Here is a 17,535-nt window from a genome sequence, read left to right on the forward strand (position 1 = left end):
ATCAGTTACAGCTTAAGTGAGGATTAAGTGATTAAAATAGTCAGCTGCCCAATGGAAGTGCTTGGCATGTTAGCAAATTGCTCCCTTTGGTTCTGTGTTTTTCTTACCCTGAGGGTTCTCTTCAAACAAGCAGATATTCCTAGGAGGCACCTTCTGCCTACTCTAAGGTCCACTGCAGTCTCCCTCTAGGATATTCAGGGGCAGAAGAAAGGTGACAATGCAGGGGATCTCCCAGCAACTTGCCTCACTTGTGGTCCTCACTTCCTGATGCACAGTGTGAGCCAGCCTGGGCCAGGTGGCCTGTTCAGCATCTCTGTGCATTGATGTACATCCAGAGTGGGATGTGGATGTGTACAGATCTAGTCCTTCAGCTAACCTCCATGCAGCCGTGTGCAGGGCCAGGGAGCAGGGAAGGAGATAGGAGCATTTTCTGAGCCTTCTCAGACAATGTCATTTGTCTGAGATAATGCATGCCTACCTCTCTCCTTCCTGGTCCAATGCCGGTTCCCACAGTGAGTTCATCGGCGCTCTCCCAGGTTGGGCTTGTCCCAGACCCTCTTCTTCATGCTCGTGGGGCCATAGCAGAGCTGGCTGCACATCTCAGAATTCCTGCCAGGTACCACACCTTGCGGTAGCAGAGCACCCCAGAAGAGTGGTTCTCTCACACCCTCTTCTGCTTGGTTCTGCTAAAGATGCTATCAAAGCACTGGGACCAACCAGGACAATACACCTTCCTTTACGCCAAGAAAGAGATGCAAATCTTAAAACAGTCTGTCATTTTAGTCATCAAGTCTTAAAATAAAATTTCAAATCTTATCATCATACATCAATTTTATTGCCAAACATTTGGTAAACATGGTAATCCCCCCAACCCTAGACTACAACACGTTACTGGGGACCCATTTTTCCAAAGCCCCTTCCCCTGGAATGGTTGGGGGATTGCCACAGAGCAAGGGGTGCATACTACTGCAAAGGGCTGCCATCCAAGCCTGCTCTCCACCTGTACCACCAGGCTGAAGTTCAACCTACTGCATTCCTTCTTTCACTACCTTTCCACATTCGAAATAACAGAATCCACAAATTGAGTGCTATCTGCCAGGGACCGTGCTGCTTTCCAAGCATTTGATTCATTTAATAACTCCCTACCAAGTAGGAATTTTTGTCCCCATTTTACAGACGACAGGAGGAGTCTGTGGAATAGTAGGCAATAGTTTGTATAAGTCAACAAAGCTTGTTCCTTTGCCAAACGCTTTGCTTCAAAAGTATGGTAGCCACAATGAACTGGATTTTTAGAAGATATCAGTCATTCTGTCAAGTTGAGATGTTCCAGATGTCAGTATTTTGGCATCCGAATTCCGTTTCCCAGTCAGCTTCTCACAATAAGTAGGGGGAAGAAGTGTAGTGGCAACATGAACAGCCTTTGTCAGCCACATGGCTCAATGATGGAATTGGGAACATGGACACCATGCTCATCAGCCAGAAACTGAAGAAGCCTTGGAGCTGGAGGTAGGTGGAATCAGTGGACCCCCACCAAGGGGCATCTCACTGTTCCCAGAGCTTACCCTTCTCTGAAAGAATGAGATGGCTACAGAACCCCTCCCTCTGCAAGAATGCTGAGGCTGGGATGGGGAGGAGGATGTGTGTGTGCATGCACGTGTATACTCCAACACAGGAATAGAGATGAACCATCTGACAGTCCTATGAACTGCACAAGGGTCTGACACAAAAACACGCCATCAATACTGTACAGGTGGAGAGGAGAGAGGCATGAACACTTCAACATGGCTGCTAATTTAAAAATCACTTTTAGGGGAAAAAAACCATTTCGGGGACTTCCCCGGTGGTCCAGGGGGTAAGACACCACGCTCCCAATGCAGGGGACCTGGGTTTGATCCCTGATCATGGAACTAGATTCCATATGCCCCAGCAAGGACCTGACAGAGCCAAATAAATAAATAAAAATATAAAAAAAAAATCACTTCGGTCTAGTTTTTTGTGCTCATTTGGGACATGGTGTTTGATCCATCAGGAAGTTAACAATACTGTAAACAGTGATTACCAGTGTTCCTCAGAAAGAAACCACCCTCCACTTCTATATCCTAACACCTGCTACTAACCATACCCTCTGTCCTAACCCTGACCTATGTAAAGCCAAAGCAGCACCAGGGAGAATATAAGGGGCTAGGGGCACGCGGGGGTGCATAGGGCTGGGAGGAGGTGCGTGTGGAGAGCACCAGAGCTCCGTGGAACAGAGCAAGGACGTGAACAGACGTAGTGCTCTTACGTAGAGTCATGCAGCCAAAGCATGTGATCAGGCATAACGCTGCAGTGCCGCATAAGATACCCCGGCCAATGTGTTACATCTAAGGCCTAAATAACATTTCTAGAACCGGGAGCTGTCTGCTGCATCTCTGAAAGCCCCTTCCCAGGCTGTGTCGAGAAACGCCAAATTTCCTTATGCTCCTCTGCCCAATGTTTCCCAGGGACCTGCAGGGTGGAGATGGGCAAGTCTCCATAGCAACCCGGGGGGTAATCTCAATCATCTAGAAGCTTTAAGAGGTGGAATATTCTAGTTCACTGAACGTTCTTAGCAATTTAGTACGAATCAAAAATCTCTTTTTGTTGGGACTTTAAAACTGGAAATGCTTCTGAAATGTTGAATTTCTTATCTCAGCAAGAACAGTGGAATGATGGAGCTGGTACCCTGTTTTGGTGATCTGGGACTCTGTAGGGCCTGAGGCTTGGTTCTCTACATTGACGATCATTATTTACACTGCCTCTGTTAAAGGCAATACCAATAATGCCCTTGAAGGTAATTAATCTATTTGTACTGTAATTTAAAGTTGATTAAGTACATGACCTTATGAATTTGACCTGAATAATCAGGGCTCCTCTAAGAGAAAGAGAACAAGGACTCGATGATGGTTGGCTGGAGGATGGCAAGTCCCCAGGAAACTCCAAAGGCTTGAAATTAGTGCTTGAAGGACTATTGGGTCTGCCTATGGTTGGATACCAGGATGGGAAGGCAGTTAAGCCCAACAAGGAAATAAAGGTGTCTGCTCATCTCACAATATCATGTTCTCAGACAGGGTCAATATCAGAGAGACCTTGTCTTCTCAGCACTAAGAGCGATGCCTGGCCCACCTGGTAGGTGCTTGATACTAATTTGACAGATGAAGGGAGGCCTCCATTCAATCCATTCTGTGCAAATGTCCTCTGGTTACCATTCTCTGACCACCACCCATCCGCTGTCTATCCCTCTCTCCATCTAGTGTTTATGTGGTTATTATATAAGAGGTGCTAAACCACTGGCGGACTCAATGGTAAGTAAGATACAGCCCCTTATGAAGAGTCAATCACCCCTCTGTTTCAGTGGACTTTTTAAAGGAAGGGGGGTGCTAAGTGGTGGGCTTTGCAGAGTGGCCTGAGCACAAAGGGCAGTCTCATGTGCCTTCACTACTCTACAGACTGTGCCTTTGGAAAATCCTAATTACTGCTCCCACTAAAGACTCACAATCTGTGTGCTTCTGAAAGGAAACTTCCGTCTTCCTGTCCAGATGTGGTGTAGGCACTGGTCATTGCTTGAGCAGGACAATGGGCTAGCTCCACTGATGATTCCATCTGAAATGGTTTTGCCCTGCTTGTTTCCTGGGTAACGAACCAAACTAAAGTTTCTTCCAACCCTTCCCATTCTTCCTCATCCCATCTCATGCTCTTTCTGCTCTGAGCAAGAGGGCAAGTGGGAAGGTCTGGGGTCGTGTCAAGTCTGTATTTTCCTGGATGGTAGGAACTTGCAGCATGGAAGACAAATTCGGGGCAGTTGGTGAGAATATTCACATCAGAAGTAAGACTTTCTCTGTCCATCATCCCCACCATGCCCCACTCCTCCAATTTTCTCTTGCAGCATTTCAGAGTAAGAAACACTACTCCTCCCTACCATCAATTCAAAGAAAAGACTATAAATAAAGGGCACACACACACACACACAAAAGGATCCTGGAAATTGTTCTTCCTCAAAGAGTAACATGACTACTTAGCCTAGAATACACAGAAGCCCCCTACTCTAGAGGGTGATCAGGAGGTTGGAAACTTGGAAGAACCATTCTTTACTACTACTAGGTTTAGCTTCTGTTTTTGCTTGAATTATATATATGTATTTAAAGAACCCCAAAGTCTTGTTTCCTTTACACTGTGCTTTTCTCTAAGCGCAAATCTCTAATTTGGTGACATTCAGACCCAGACCTTCACATCATATGTGGCATTATAATCCGCAATGTGCTTTTCGAGAACATTTCTTTCTGCACCAGGTCACAATGGCCACATTACACTCTAGGCATAGTGCAGTCACATAATCCTTGGTTGTAGTGACTGTACCTGCTGTTTCCAAAGTCCTAGAACTGACAGCACCACTTTGATTCTGATTCATCCCCACAGTGTTTATGTGAGGAGGGCAGAAGTCATGATCCCCACTTTATAGGTGGGGAAACCAAGGCACACAGAGGTGATCTACCCAAAGTCACTCAGGAAGTCAGAAAACAAACTGACTACAGAGCCAAGTAAGATCACCTTTCAGCGCCTTGTCCAAAAAAAAAAAAAAAATCCAAACAGATTGTATCCTTCTCAAACGAATGTGTATACCTTGGAAGGAAGTGGTTTTAGGTGGAACTTCCTAGTAAAGTCTCAGAGTCTCCTCTGTCAAATCAGGAACCACCAGTTAAGAACCAGTATCACATTCACATTTTAGTTAAATACCCTTGACTCACCGACAATGCTGATTATTATAGCTCACTGACAACCTGGTTACCGACATGAAAATTCGAGGAAAACTTCATGCATTCAAGAAATAAGCCTTGGCACAGCTCCTTTCCTGGTTTCACAGCATCTGATGTGTAACAGCCAAGCACTGCTTCCTTCTACACAATACTCCTGTACCTGTTGGCATTTCACTGGGGTCGGGGGCGGGGGTGGGGAGTCGCTAACAGAATGTGTGCATGTGTGTGCATGTGAGTATGACACCAGACACTTTAGGGACAATTCTGCCCAACAGAATATACATGAACTATGTCTAATACAATACTTCTCTACCCTGATTCTTCTTCTTTTTTGGTAACTTTTATTTCTGATCCTGTTCATGTAGAAAGTAATGTTTTACTCCCCACCTTCCTTGATGAAGGTAGAGTCCTTGGGAGGACATGCCTGGGGGCTGATTTCAGCTTCGTGGAAGGAAGCACTTGAAGGGTGAAAGTTGCCGGAAGACAACTGAACGGGACTTTTTGGACCAGAAAGTGTCTTGCATGTATTTTCCCCCAGAGGATAAATGACCACCTGTCCGTGACACATGGCCAGGAATCCATACTCCTGGAAACAAACTAGGCCAGCAGCAGTCCTCTTGCCTCCCAACTCCAGGTCAAGAAAGGCACAAAGAAGACCAACAAATAATACCGAGGCGGTGCTTTGGATCTGGGAGGCCTTGAGGTACCAGGAGAAAGAAGAGTACTGATGGCCCCATCTGGACGATGGGGAGGTGAGGCACGGAGAGACTGACTTTATACTTTCAGTCCTAGGGGAGAGGGAACCAGGAATGTCTGGTAGGGGTGGATCCTCTTTTTCCTCATTCGGGGAAGGAGAGGAGAGGAAGATACACTGTCAAACCATAGTGAGCATGACCCTCACGGCAAAGAGGCAAATTCCAGCTCTTCTGCCCACACAGTAAAGTAAATGCCCTCAGATGATCCCTTCACATAGGGAACACGACACCCCAAACTCTCTGGGGCCCACTCTTGGGACTGCATCCAGGGCTGGAGATTGAGGCAGAATCGGCCTGGGCAGGCACATAGGTAGCTCTGCTTCTTAAGGCATGGATGCTGTCTTCCAGGAGTGGGCCCCACACTGGGAGGTGGCCATCAGACACTACCTCCCCTGAGAATACCCTGCAAGAAAGCTCAGTGGGGTGGAACACTGCTGCCTAAGGAATCCACATCCCCGGGCTGGGGGCTTCCACTAAAGCTAAACAGCATCACCAAACCTGTGTCAACTAGGAACATAAGGAAGACGAAAAATCCAAACAGATCATTACTGGCAGATGATTGTCTAACTAGAGAATCTAGGGGAAACAACAGAAAACCTAGCAGAACTAAGACCACAGTTTGCACAAGTGGCAGATTAAAAGTCTAGTATACAAAAGTCAATAGCTTTTCGGTCACTTGAGGGTGGTGTAATACCTTGGAGGAGCTGTGCTTTTCTGCGAGGCCTCCAAGCGTTGTGCAACTTGCCACATTTTAAAAGATGGAGGGGAGCCAAGGAGATGCCTCCTATGCTGCAATCTGTGCAGACACCTCAGATACCAAGTTTGTGAAGATGCCTGGGGTGACTGCTGCAGGAGGGGGCAGTCACTTCTGCACTGTCTCCTTGCCCCTCCCCCCGCCCCCACTCTCGACCCAGCCCCTTTCTCCCAGCTCTTTTCCTTTCCAACTCAACAGACACATTGGGAACCTTGGCAAGGGCCAGGGTGGGAGCCAAGAAGGTGGGATGTGGTGGAAGATTGTGCTATGTCATTTCCAAACAAAGCCGATTTTTAAAAACAAAGGCGGCGGACTGACGGGTCTCATACATCAGTCCTCTCATCGCCTCACTGGTTAGAAGCCTGGCGACGCCACGGTGCTGTGCCCCGACTGGCGATTCCCACGGTCCGGACAAAATGGCCAAAAGGGGCGCCACGGGGCTGAGCGTGGCAGTCTAGCCCGCGCACTGCGGCGGTCATTTACGGTCCAGGTTGGCGTGCAGCTGGGCCTCGCGCACCATGCGATCGAAGGAGCGCGTGTTGGTCTCCTGGCGCACCTTCTCGCGCACGTGGAAGGAGGCGCGGGCTGTGGAGCGAGCGCTCTCCAGCGCGCTGCGCCGCTCCCGAGACAGCTGCTCGCTGCGCTCCAGCTTGCGACCGATGGCTTGGAGCAGCTCCCGCCGGCGGCAGTCTTCGTCCCTCTCCACCTTCTCCTTGTTGGCGCGCTGGGCCCGCTCCTTCTCCATCCGGCTCTGGCCCACGCGCCGCGCCTTCTGCTGCACCGCCTCCTCGGCCGCCTGCGCCGCGTGCTGCAGCCGCCGCTCGCCTGCCCGGGCCAGCGCCTCCAGGTGCGCCTGATGCTCCCGCTCCTTGCGCTCAGCAGCCTCCTTGGCCCGCCGGCCCTGCAGCTCCTCCCGCCTTGCCCTTTCGCGCAGCTCCCGGGTGCGCTGCTCCACCAACTGCTCGTAGTTCTCCTGCGCGCGTCCCAAGCTGGCCTCCAGGGAGCTCCGCAGGCCCTCGCGCTCCTGGCGTTCCTGCCGGGCCCGACCTTTCAGCAACGCCTCGTGGCGCGCCCGCTCCGCCCTGCTGAGCTCCCGCTTCTCCCGCTGCAACTGGCCCTCCTGCTGCTGCTTAACCTGGGCCGCGCGCTTAGCGCGCTCCCTGCGGACCTGCTCGGCCCGCTCGCGCACCTCCTGCAGGCCCTCCTCCCGCTGCTTCAGGTTCTGTTCCTGCTGCAGCTTGCGCTGCCGGTCCTCCCGGGCCGCGCGCTCCGCTCGCTCTCGCCGCAGCAGTCCCTGGCGCTCGGCCAGCTCCCGCCGCCGCTCCTCGCTGCGCTCGCACTGCCGCTGCCGGCGCCGCGCCTCCTCGCGTTCCTCGCGACCTCGGCGGCCGCGCCGCTCCTCCACCTGCGCCGCCCAGGCCCGGCGGCCCTGCTCCAGGGCGCGCTGCTTCTCGCGCTCCTCGCGCTCCCGCCGCTGCTCGGCGCGGACGCGCTGCTGCTCCCACTGGCCGTGGGCCGCGGCGCGCTGCTCCAACAGCAGGCGCTCCTCCTGGTGCCTCGCCAACATCAGCGCCGCGATCTTCCGGTCGCGCTCCGGCACCCCGCGCAGACCCCGCTCGGCGCGCACTTGGCGCACGATGCGCTCCACGTGCTGAGCTGTCTGGGGCGAGTGGCTCAGGTCGCCGAGGCTGAAGCTGCGGCCGGTGAGCGGAACCAGGGCTAGGGCAGATGGGCGGCCCAGGGGGTTAGGAGCCGAGGCCGCCGACCCCGCCGCGCAGCTGTTCCTGGCCGAGGCCCGCGGCGGCCAGTGCAGTTCCCGCAGGCTCTCTCCGCTGTAGGACGACGACGACGCACCGGACTCGGAGCTGAGGGCGCCCTCCCGCCGGCGGGACAGCGAGTCCAGTGAGTGGCTCTTCCTACCTGCCCGCGACCCCGCCGGAGGGGGTTGGGGCCGGGCCGGGGACGGGCTGGAGGAGGCCTTTCGAGCGGCGCGCGGGGCGGGCGATGCCGGGAGGCTCGCGCTGCTGCAGCTGCTGCTGCTGCCCGCGCTGGGGGCCGAGGCCGCGGCGGCCGCGGGGCCCAACGGCGTGAAGAGGCGCCGCTTCTCCTCGCGCACGATGCGCTCGCGCTCCGCCCGGCACTGCTGCAGCTTGGCGCGCCGCTCCGCCTCGTACGCCTCGTACAGGCCAGTGGCCACTCTCATCGAGCGGCCGGGGGCCTCGCGCACCAGGTCCGCCAGGGCCCGGGGCAGCAGCTCCACAGGCTTAACGGCGCAGCGGGCGCAGGCCTCGAGCGAGCGGGGGCTGGTCAGCACGTACCGGCTGCCCTCGGCCTCCGGACAGTCGAAGTTGAAGAGGTCGAGGTGCAACAGCGGGGACTGCTCCCGCTGCCCGCCTTCGGCCGCGGACGGGACTTCAGCCTTGCGGGGCGCCACGGCGGAGGCCGAGGCCGAAGACGCCGTGGGCTGCTGGGCGCCGTGGGAGTCAGGGGGCACGGACGCGGCGGCTTCGTCCCCTTCTGAGCCTCCGGGCTCGGCTCCCAGCTTCTCCTCTTCAGGCACGGGATCCACCATGGCTGAGCCTGTGCCTTTGTAGAGTCACTGAGGATAACAAGGGAAGGACATCGAGGAATACATTTAAAAGCAGTCCGACCCCCCCCCCCCAACCCCCCATTCCTGTTCATCCCCTCACCCAACTTAATCCGCTCTGGGATTAGGCTCAGAGGCCCGGTGGAATGTAAATCATAATACCGATGCCCTGAAAACCCAAGCGGGCGGGAGGGTGCACAGAGCCTCTGTCTCCCTCAGCGCTGGAGTGCGGGGCGGAGGCCCGTGGCCAAGCTCTCCCCCGGGCGTCTTGCCGGCTAGATGCATCTCTCCCCTGTTGCAGGTTAAAATGCAAAGATTGAGGTGCAGGCGGCAGCCGACCCGAGAGGTTCTGGAGGATTCCCGAGAGGATTAGCGTATTCATTTGTCGCTTAGGCGGGCGACCGGGGAGGCAGCTTTGCAGGAACAAAAAAGGAGGTCTGTGCATCCTCACAGTGCACTGCTGTGAAGACCCCATTTGCCCAGGGAAGAAGTTTATAGTTGATTTCCCTTTGCCAAAGGAGACCCAGGCGTAGGGCTCAGAGGTGACGGTAGAGAGGAGAGAAGTGACTCTGCCCGAAAAAGACCTCCCCGGGAGGGCTGATCGATCCTTGCTCCTGCCTCTTGGGCAGGGCTTGCAGGGAACTGTGCCCGCCTTCCCCGCGTCCCCACCACCGGGTGTTCGCCGGGGGTGGTGAAGGAGCCTGGGTCTTCCCAGATGCACCCGATTCTCTCTTAAAGCCGTGCTAAAAGCGCCATCCACCCCAGTCTAGGCTCGGACACCTGTCCCCAGACGTCCTCCGAGTGCCCCCACCGTATCCCAGCGAGGTTGGGCTCCTGGAGCTCAGCGAGCCCGTCCGCTTCCCTGGTGCCCGGGCCGGCTCGCTTACCCCACGTCCCGGGCTCGGCCCCGCGCCGAGGCTTTTGTTCGCAGCTCGCTGCTTTCCTTGTGCCTCTTCAGTCCTTTCGCCGGCGGGGTCGGATTACTGCCGGCCGCAGCCGCGATAGGAGCTCCAGCTGCCGCCACCGCCACCACCGCCAGCGTCTCTCCATGGGGCCGCGCACACCCCAGACGCTCCCTACCCGCAGGAGGGGGAGTGCGACAAGGTCTCCCTAAAATAACGCAGCTCTGCTCCCTTCCCTCACGCTGATTCTTAAAAAAGGAAGCAAGCCGGGTTCCATCGCTGCTGCATCCACCGCCGCCTCTCCGATCGTAAAGGGACCGCAGGTCTTTCGACGTCCCCCGGCGCCTCCTGGTGGACGCTCAAGGGTGTTGATTTGCTTGCTTAGAGAGCAAAGAGAAGTTGGGGGGGGGGGGGGGGGGGCGGGCGGGATGTATTTAAATTATACATTATACATACATATATTATATATATATATATAATATTTTTATCAAGAAACCCTATTCTATCAGCACCTTAGCTAGGCAGAATGAAGGACTTGCTCAGATTTTTTCTCAGCCTGAGAAGCAAACAATCTTGATGGCAAATAATTTGATAGAACTACGGCTCCTGATCTGAACCATGACTATTTTTTTAAAGAAAAATCAAGGACATTCAAATAGGTTTGAGGCAGGCGGAAGATGTGTCTAGGGTTTAGTGCAACATTTTAGCACTTCCTGGTTCCAGACAATACAGATTAAAACCAGTCAGTGCCAGTAAGTGAGTGCTATTTAGAGACACCTCTTCACCACCTCTTATCCAGTTTGTGCGGCAGTGGCCGCAGCAGACAGGTGGAAGGTGTGCCTAAGGGAAAGAGTTGGAGGGTGGGGGGGACATAACATTTAGGGAGCACAGTGAACTCTGTCGTCAATAACCTTGACGTTTCGGACAGGCAGTGAGGAGCAAGTGAAAGGCTTAGAGCAGGGAAATGACATGGTTTGGTTTATATTAATACTTTAGGAACATAGCTCTGGCAAGGATGGAGTGAAGGCTTTGGGGGGCAAAAGGGAGGCAGGAAGCCAAGTTTCCTGGACACTACAGTCACCCAAGGCAGGAAGGACTGGACCCGAGGAGAAACAACAGTAGGAGGCCTGGGCGCAGTGGGAGGTAGGGGTGTCCAGATTCCTGAAATAGTAAGAGAAGCAATACTCAAAGGGAACTTGGCTTTGGGGTGTGAGGAGCAGCGGAGGGGCAGGGATGACTTCCTGGAGCGACAAGCTGTCTGGGTGTACCACAAACCTAGAACGTGGGTCCTAGAGGGAGGATTAGGCGGTGTGAAGGGCCAAGGAAGCGTGGGTCCCTTTTAGGACCACCTGACTTTGAGGTGGAGCCATTCATCTGGGAAGATGAGTGGTTAGGTGGCTAGTAAGTTGTGTCACAGGTCTGGACTGAAGCTAGAGTTTATCACAGTTTTTCCAGTAGTTGTGTATGGATGCAAGAGTTGGACCATAAAGAAAGCTGAGCACTGAAAAATTGATGCTTTTGAACTGTGGTGTTGGAGAAGACTCTTGAGAGTCCCATGGACTGCAAGGAGATCCAATCAGTTAATCCTAAAGGAAATCGGTCTTGAATATTCTTTGGAAGAACTGATGCTCAAGGTGAAGCTCCAGTACTTTGGCCACCTGATTCAAAGAACTGATTCACTGGAAAAGACCCTGATGCTGGGAAAGATTGCAGGAAGGAGGAGAAGGGGACAACAGAGGATGAGATGGTTGGATGGCATCACTGGCTTGATGAACGTGAGTTTGAGCAAGCTCCAAGAGGTGGTGATGGGCAGGAAAGCCTGGCATGCTGCAGTCCGTGGGTTCGTAAAGAGTCGGACATGACTGAGTGACTGAACTGGACTGAATTGAAACATATTTGAGGTTCTCAAACAGTGTGAGTGAGACCATCCAGGTAAGGCATGTGAAGCAATCGGGAGGTGGGCAGGGATGGGGCTGCTAGGGAAGAGGAGTCCATGAAAGGGACCAATAAGGACAGGCAGAAAAGTGCAGTCTTATGGAATCTAATGGTAGTGCACTTCAGATGGGAGTGTGCCCCTCATGTTGAGGCTGTAAACGTTCAGAAAGGTTTTGTTTGAATCAGATGCCCACTGAAGCTGGCAGTAAGACAGTCTTTGGTGACATCAGCAGAAATAGCTTCAGTAGTGTCCTGGGAGCTGATGTCAAACCACAGGAGGTTGAGGTGTAGTGGGAAGTGAGAAAGTGAAAGTTATTGACTTTTTTTGACATTTGGGTGAAAGTGTTAAAGACTGTGAAGGGCATGAGATTTTATCCTACTTTCTTGCTAATAAGTTAGCCTGCCACTATTCATAGATGTTCACAGAAGACATGAAACTCTGGGTCAGAAACAAAGGACTTTGTTATTCACGGTACAGCAGATGGCATGATGTTTGTGTTTTTGTTGATCCCTCTTGCTCCGCAAGTCTCATGGGGCAATGGAAATGTGGATTCAGATAGGTATTGTACATGGGTTTGTGTCACAGCTGAGAGAGACCCTAAGCTTAGTAGTGGGTATGCCTGCTAAGTCGCTTTAGTCGTGTCCTACTCTTTGCAACCCTAGGTGGGTGCTAGTGGTAAAGAACCTGCTTGGCAGGTAAGGAGATGTAAGAGATGCAGGTTTGATCCCTGCGTCAGGAAGATCCCCTGGATGAGGGCATGGCAACCCACTCCAGTATTCTTGCCTGGAGAATCCCATGGACAGAGGAGTCTGGAGGGCTACAGTCCATAGGGTCACAAAGAGTCAGACATGACTGAAGCGACTTAGCACACATGCTGCAAATTTAGGGTCACTCGGCCATGTAGACCATACCCTTTTAAAGGGGGCTGCTGGCAAACCTGTTTAAATTTTGCCCCCAAGGGAGCCATTATGTTTGTTATCCTGGGAGAAAACAAATCTTCCCTCTCACATTGAGGGAAACACTATCTCTGTCTTCCAAGGAGGTTTGTTGTACAAACATCCTTGAAAAGTAGTCTAGAATAACAGCCTTTACAAGACATATGGAAATGCCATGAACTGCCCTCAGTAGAGAAAAGGAGTGATTGGTCAGATGGCTAGTAAGAGATAAGGCTGGGCTTTAGACCTGGCTCAGTCTCATCCTGAGTGGGTCCTGTGCATTGTATTTCCACTCCAAATTAAACCTCTGGAGAGACGTGGATTCAGATAGAGATAAATGGGGTGGTCAGGTCAACCTGCTCAAACCTGTTTACTTCAATTTTCCCCTCCTTACATAAGATCCTACTAAATTGCTTATCTCAAGGATTAATAATGTCTGCTATGTAAATGTCATTTTTGTTCTTAAATAAGACCGTAATAGCCACCTTTCAGGGTTGTTGTCAGAACTGGAAATTAGGCAAAGTACCTAGGCCGACACATTTCAATGATCAGTGATAAAATCATTGATATATTTTTATGAAAAAAAATGTTAAAATTTATTTTTGGTTGCTCTGGGTCTTTGTTGCTGCATGCAGGCTTTCTATAATTGTGGTGATGGGCTTCTGAGCGTGGTGGCTTCTCTTGTTGCAGAGCAAGGGTTCTCGAGTGTAGAGTCAGCAGTTGCGGTACACAGGCTTAGTTGCTTTGAGGCACGTGAGATCTTCCTGGACCAGGAGTTGAACTGGTGTCCCCTGCACTGCAAGGCAGATTCTTAACCGCTGGACCACCAGGGAAGTCCCCTTACTATTTATTTTGAAAAATCTCACCTAATAGGTGTGATCAGAATAAGAACACGTGTAGTGTCTGTGATATATTAAGGGAAAGCCCAACACATGTTTCACCCTTGATTAAGAAATGATTCTTTATCTGGGAGGGTTACCGGAGCAGAGGTTGCTAGGATAGTGACCTAGCCAGACAGTTCAGCATTGATGGGGCGCCATTGAAAAGTCAGATAGGGCTCACCTCTCTTCTTTAAGTGCCTTGGACATTTCAGGAGTTGGGTTTCACCCAGGTTAAGCTTTGATTTCCTCTAGGTTGTGAGTCCCAGCCTGCCAACAGTCAGGCGCATTAAATCCAACTTTATTAGGGTACCTAGCAAAGAAAGCGGCCCAGCTTGGGAATACCCACCTGTCCCTTGTAAGTGGGGTGGTGGACATAGGAGCTTTAGGAATCAGTTTAATCATTCACATTCTGGCTTCGCTGGCCTCTATGAGTTGAGGCAAGTGTCTTAACCACCTTCAGTCTCAGCTTCCTGAAAAGAAGGCACAACATGAACTTTGTCTTGCAAAGACCCTTAGAGATAAAAATTTCTTAAGTACCCCACTAGATCCTTTAATATAATAGCTCACTGTCTTAGTCAGTTTGGGTTGCTATAACAAATTACCATAGACTGAGTGGTTTAAAAAACAAATTTATTTCTCACTGTTCTGGAGATGGAGAAGATCAAGATACCGGCAGATCCAGTGCTTGGTAAGGACCCACTTCCTGGTTTCTAGATGGCCGTCTTTATGTATCTTCACACGGTGGAGGCAATCCTTTTCTGTCTTTTCCTGTAAGGACACGAAGCCCATCATGAGGGCTCTGTCCTTATACCCTAATTACATCCTAAAGGCTCCATTTCCCAACACCATTGTATTGAGCGTTAAGGTTTCAACACATGAATTTTTTTGGTGGGGGTAGCCACAAACATTCAGTACATAGCACGCATCTAATTTGGACAAAATAAAATACAATGCTGACATTCAGTTCAGTTCAGTCGCTCAGTCATGTCCGACTCTGCGACCCCATGAATCGTGGCACGCCAGACCTCCCTGTCCATCACCAATTGACATTATCTCCATTTAAATTCCTTTTTCTTAGCCTCTACCACCCACTTTTGTGGGTGCTCTGTGCATTCATCCCCCTTCCTCTCAATGTAATCCCCTTCACAGAACAGATGGTTCAATCTAAAGTTCTAAATCAGGAGTTGGTAAGTGATCTATGGATCAAAACCACTGGCTGTGTTTGTAAATCAAGTTTCATTGGAACAGCCATGCTTATTTGTTGACTTGTTTGCTGCTTTTCATGCAACAGTGGCAGAATTCAATAGCTTTGACAGAAATGTATGACTCAGAAAGCTTAAAATATTTACTATCAGGCTCTTTACAGAAAAAGCTTGGCAACCCCTATGCTAATGACTGATAACAGCTCATGCCAGTTATGAGTTTATTGCCTTGCAGCTCCTAATTTTCCGGTTAGTACTTGCTCTGGATAATTCCCATGTGGCCCTGGTGGTAAAAACCTGCCTGCCAGTGCAGGAGACGTAAGGGATGCGGGTTCAAGGCCTGGGTTGGGAAGATCCCTGGAGAAGGGCCTGGCAACCCACTCCAGCATTCTCACCTGGAGAATCCCATGGACAGAGGAGCCTGGCGGACTACAGTTCACAGGGTCACACACAGTTCGACACGACTGAAGCTACTTAACACACATGCACGATGCTAAGGTTTCCAGCAGAGGGAGCTGCAGGGTCCTTGCAGGAGGAAGACCGCATCTCTCCCTGGTTCCTGTGTGCTGCGCTTTTTGTTTTTTCTTTCTTCTGCTCCATAGTGGGCGGTTCAGGTGTGTGGGACTGTCCTGTGAGCGCCCCTCCCCAACTCCAGCTGCATACTTAGGACAGTCTCTTGGCAACCTTGCAGCCCTGGCTCAAGCCTGGGGACCACCTTCCCATGCCTTCCTGAGGCGGACACCTTGTGCTCTGAGCCTTGAGCCTGTCACATCCCTTTCACTCCCTCTCACCAGCCTCTGTGTACCTGTGCCAGTGACAGTTGTTTCCTGTTCACCCAAAAACTGCAAAGCACCTCTGCCCCAAACCAGTGGACTGCAGCCACCCTGTCCAGGGCGGTCTGAGCCCCAACCTTGAGGAAGGGGCTCCCCTTCCAAGTTGTCTTTCCTTGAGGACTCCCCTCAGCCTTAGGGAACCTTCGAGCATTCACTTTATATCTTCATATTTACTCTCTTGTCATAGCTTAGTACCTCATTATATTCAGCTTCCCCAGTAAATTACTGTGTGGGCTTCCCTGATAGCTCAGTTGGTAAGGAATCCGCCTGCAATGCAGGAGACCCTGGTTTGATTCCTGGGTCGGGAAGATCCCCTGGAGAAGGGATAGGCCACCCACTCCAGTATTCTTGAGCTTCTCTTGTGGCTCAACTGGTAAAGAATCTGCCTGCAATGCAGGAGACCTGGGTTCGATCCCTGAGTTGGGGAGATCCCCTAGAGATGGGAATGACTATCCACTCCAGTATTGTGGCCTGGAGAATTCCATGGACTGTATAGGCCATGGGATCACAAAAAGTTGGACTCAACTGAGTGACTTTCACTTTTACTTTAAATTACTGTGTAGTTTCTATCTCCTGATTAGACACAGAGCAATATGCAGTCAAAAGTAACCATTCCTAATTCTTGAGACTAAAGCCTTAAGAAGAAAGTTATCACACACTCCAGCAGGTAAAGGTAATAGTTGTTAAACACGAATATGTTTTCTTTCATACTTTATTGAAATAATATATGTTTATCAGAATGGGAAATTAGAAATACAGAAAATAGGAAAGAAAAAAAATTACTTGAAGATAAATAATTACCTAGAGCACGCCAACTCAGTTACACAGCTTGGTGTGTGGGCAGCAGGGACTCAGAAGCTGTGGGAGGACCAGTCCAGGTCTATTGCTGCTCACAACTGCTTAGAGCGTGGTGCACAGTAGACCCCCCTGATGAATGCATCAGCAAAAGGGAACAGGGTATAATTGGTGCTACTTTGCCCACTGTATGTCCCATGAAACTGGCCTTGACACAGTATTTTGAGCTATTAGGCCACTTGGATGATTCTTTAGAGTTAAGTATCTTAAGCACATGATGCTCATGTTTGAGGACTGTCCTGTGGAACAGGAGAGCCCAACCTGCCCTAAACCGTGGAGGTACGTCAGCAAGGAAATCTAGAGGGAGTCTTACAATTAATCTAGTGGGGTTTTCCCTTACTCCCAGAAGGGCCATCCCTCATTCCATTTTGTATGATACTGGAAAGTGGCCTCAGTCCTCAGTACGGCCAGATCCTGGGGGTCCCCTGGGCATTTTGACTGTGAAACATTTAAGGATCTGCTCAAAAGAGGGGCTCTTGGGACTTCCCTTGTGGTCCAGTGGCTAAGACTCCACACTTCCAGTGCAGAGGGCTCTGGGTTCAGTCCCTGGTGGGGGAATTAGATCCCACATGCCACAACTAAGAGTTCACATGCTGCAGCTAAGACCCAGAACAACCAGATAAATAAGTAAAAATAATTTTTTGAAAAAGAGGGGCTGTATCACTCATTTTAATTTTCTGACCTCTCAGTCTCAAGAGCCGGAGATTAATTAGGATGAACAATTATTTTTAGTCTCCCTACTACATAAGAACATATATGTTAAGAAGTGCATTATTTTGAGTTGGTTTTTATGCTTTTATTTTCTCAACTTTGAGTAATTATGTAGTGGTTTTTGACTCCTACGGGAAAGAAAGTCACTAGAGTGCTTTTAATGCGGATTGTGAGATTTGGGTCAACTAAGAGGTTTTACATGACACTTGGAAAGTTACGAGGCTAAAAAAGTTTTTTTCACAGAAGTATAAAATGGAAACTGTTAAGAAGGTCTGTGGTATAATTGGTGAAGTTGAGGTGATGTGTGTAAGGTTAATAAGTACAAATAATATTGTTTGGGAATGCTCCTCCCCTCCAAAGTCTTCTTATCTGAGTTGAATGAATTTGAATCCTAATGTTATATCATCTTTAG

The 17,535-nt window shown here is 50.7% G+C and overlaps 1 protein-coding gene across 1 annotated transcript; it reads right to left on the bottom strand.

The window, feature by feature from the left end:
- Positions 1–813: 813 nt before the first annotated feature.
- On the bottom strand, positions 814–10,101 carry CCDC177 (coiled-coil domain containing 177). Its single transcript, XM_070469550.1, has 2 exons — positions 9,756–10,101; positions 814–8,880 (listed from the first exon to the last, which is right to left on the bottom strand). The coding sequence occupies exon 2, from the start codon at positions 8,851–8,853 to the stop codon at positions 6,757–6,759; it is 2,097 nt and encodes a 698-aa protein (XP_070325651.1). The 5' UTR covers positions 8,854–8,880; positions 9,756–10,101; the 3' UTR covers positions 814–6,756.
- Between the last annotated feature and the right edge of the window lie 7,434 nt (positions 10,102–17,535).

This window comes from Odocoileus virginianus, chromosome 6, assembly GCF_023699985.2.
Source record: "Odocoileus virginianus isolate 20LAN1187 ecotype Illinois chromosome 6, Ovbor_1.2, whole genome shotgun sequence".
Classification (NCBI taxonomy): domain Eukaryota; kingdom Metazoa; phylum Chordata; class Mammalia; order Artiodactyla; family Cervidae; genus Odocoileus; species Odocoileus virginianus.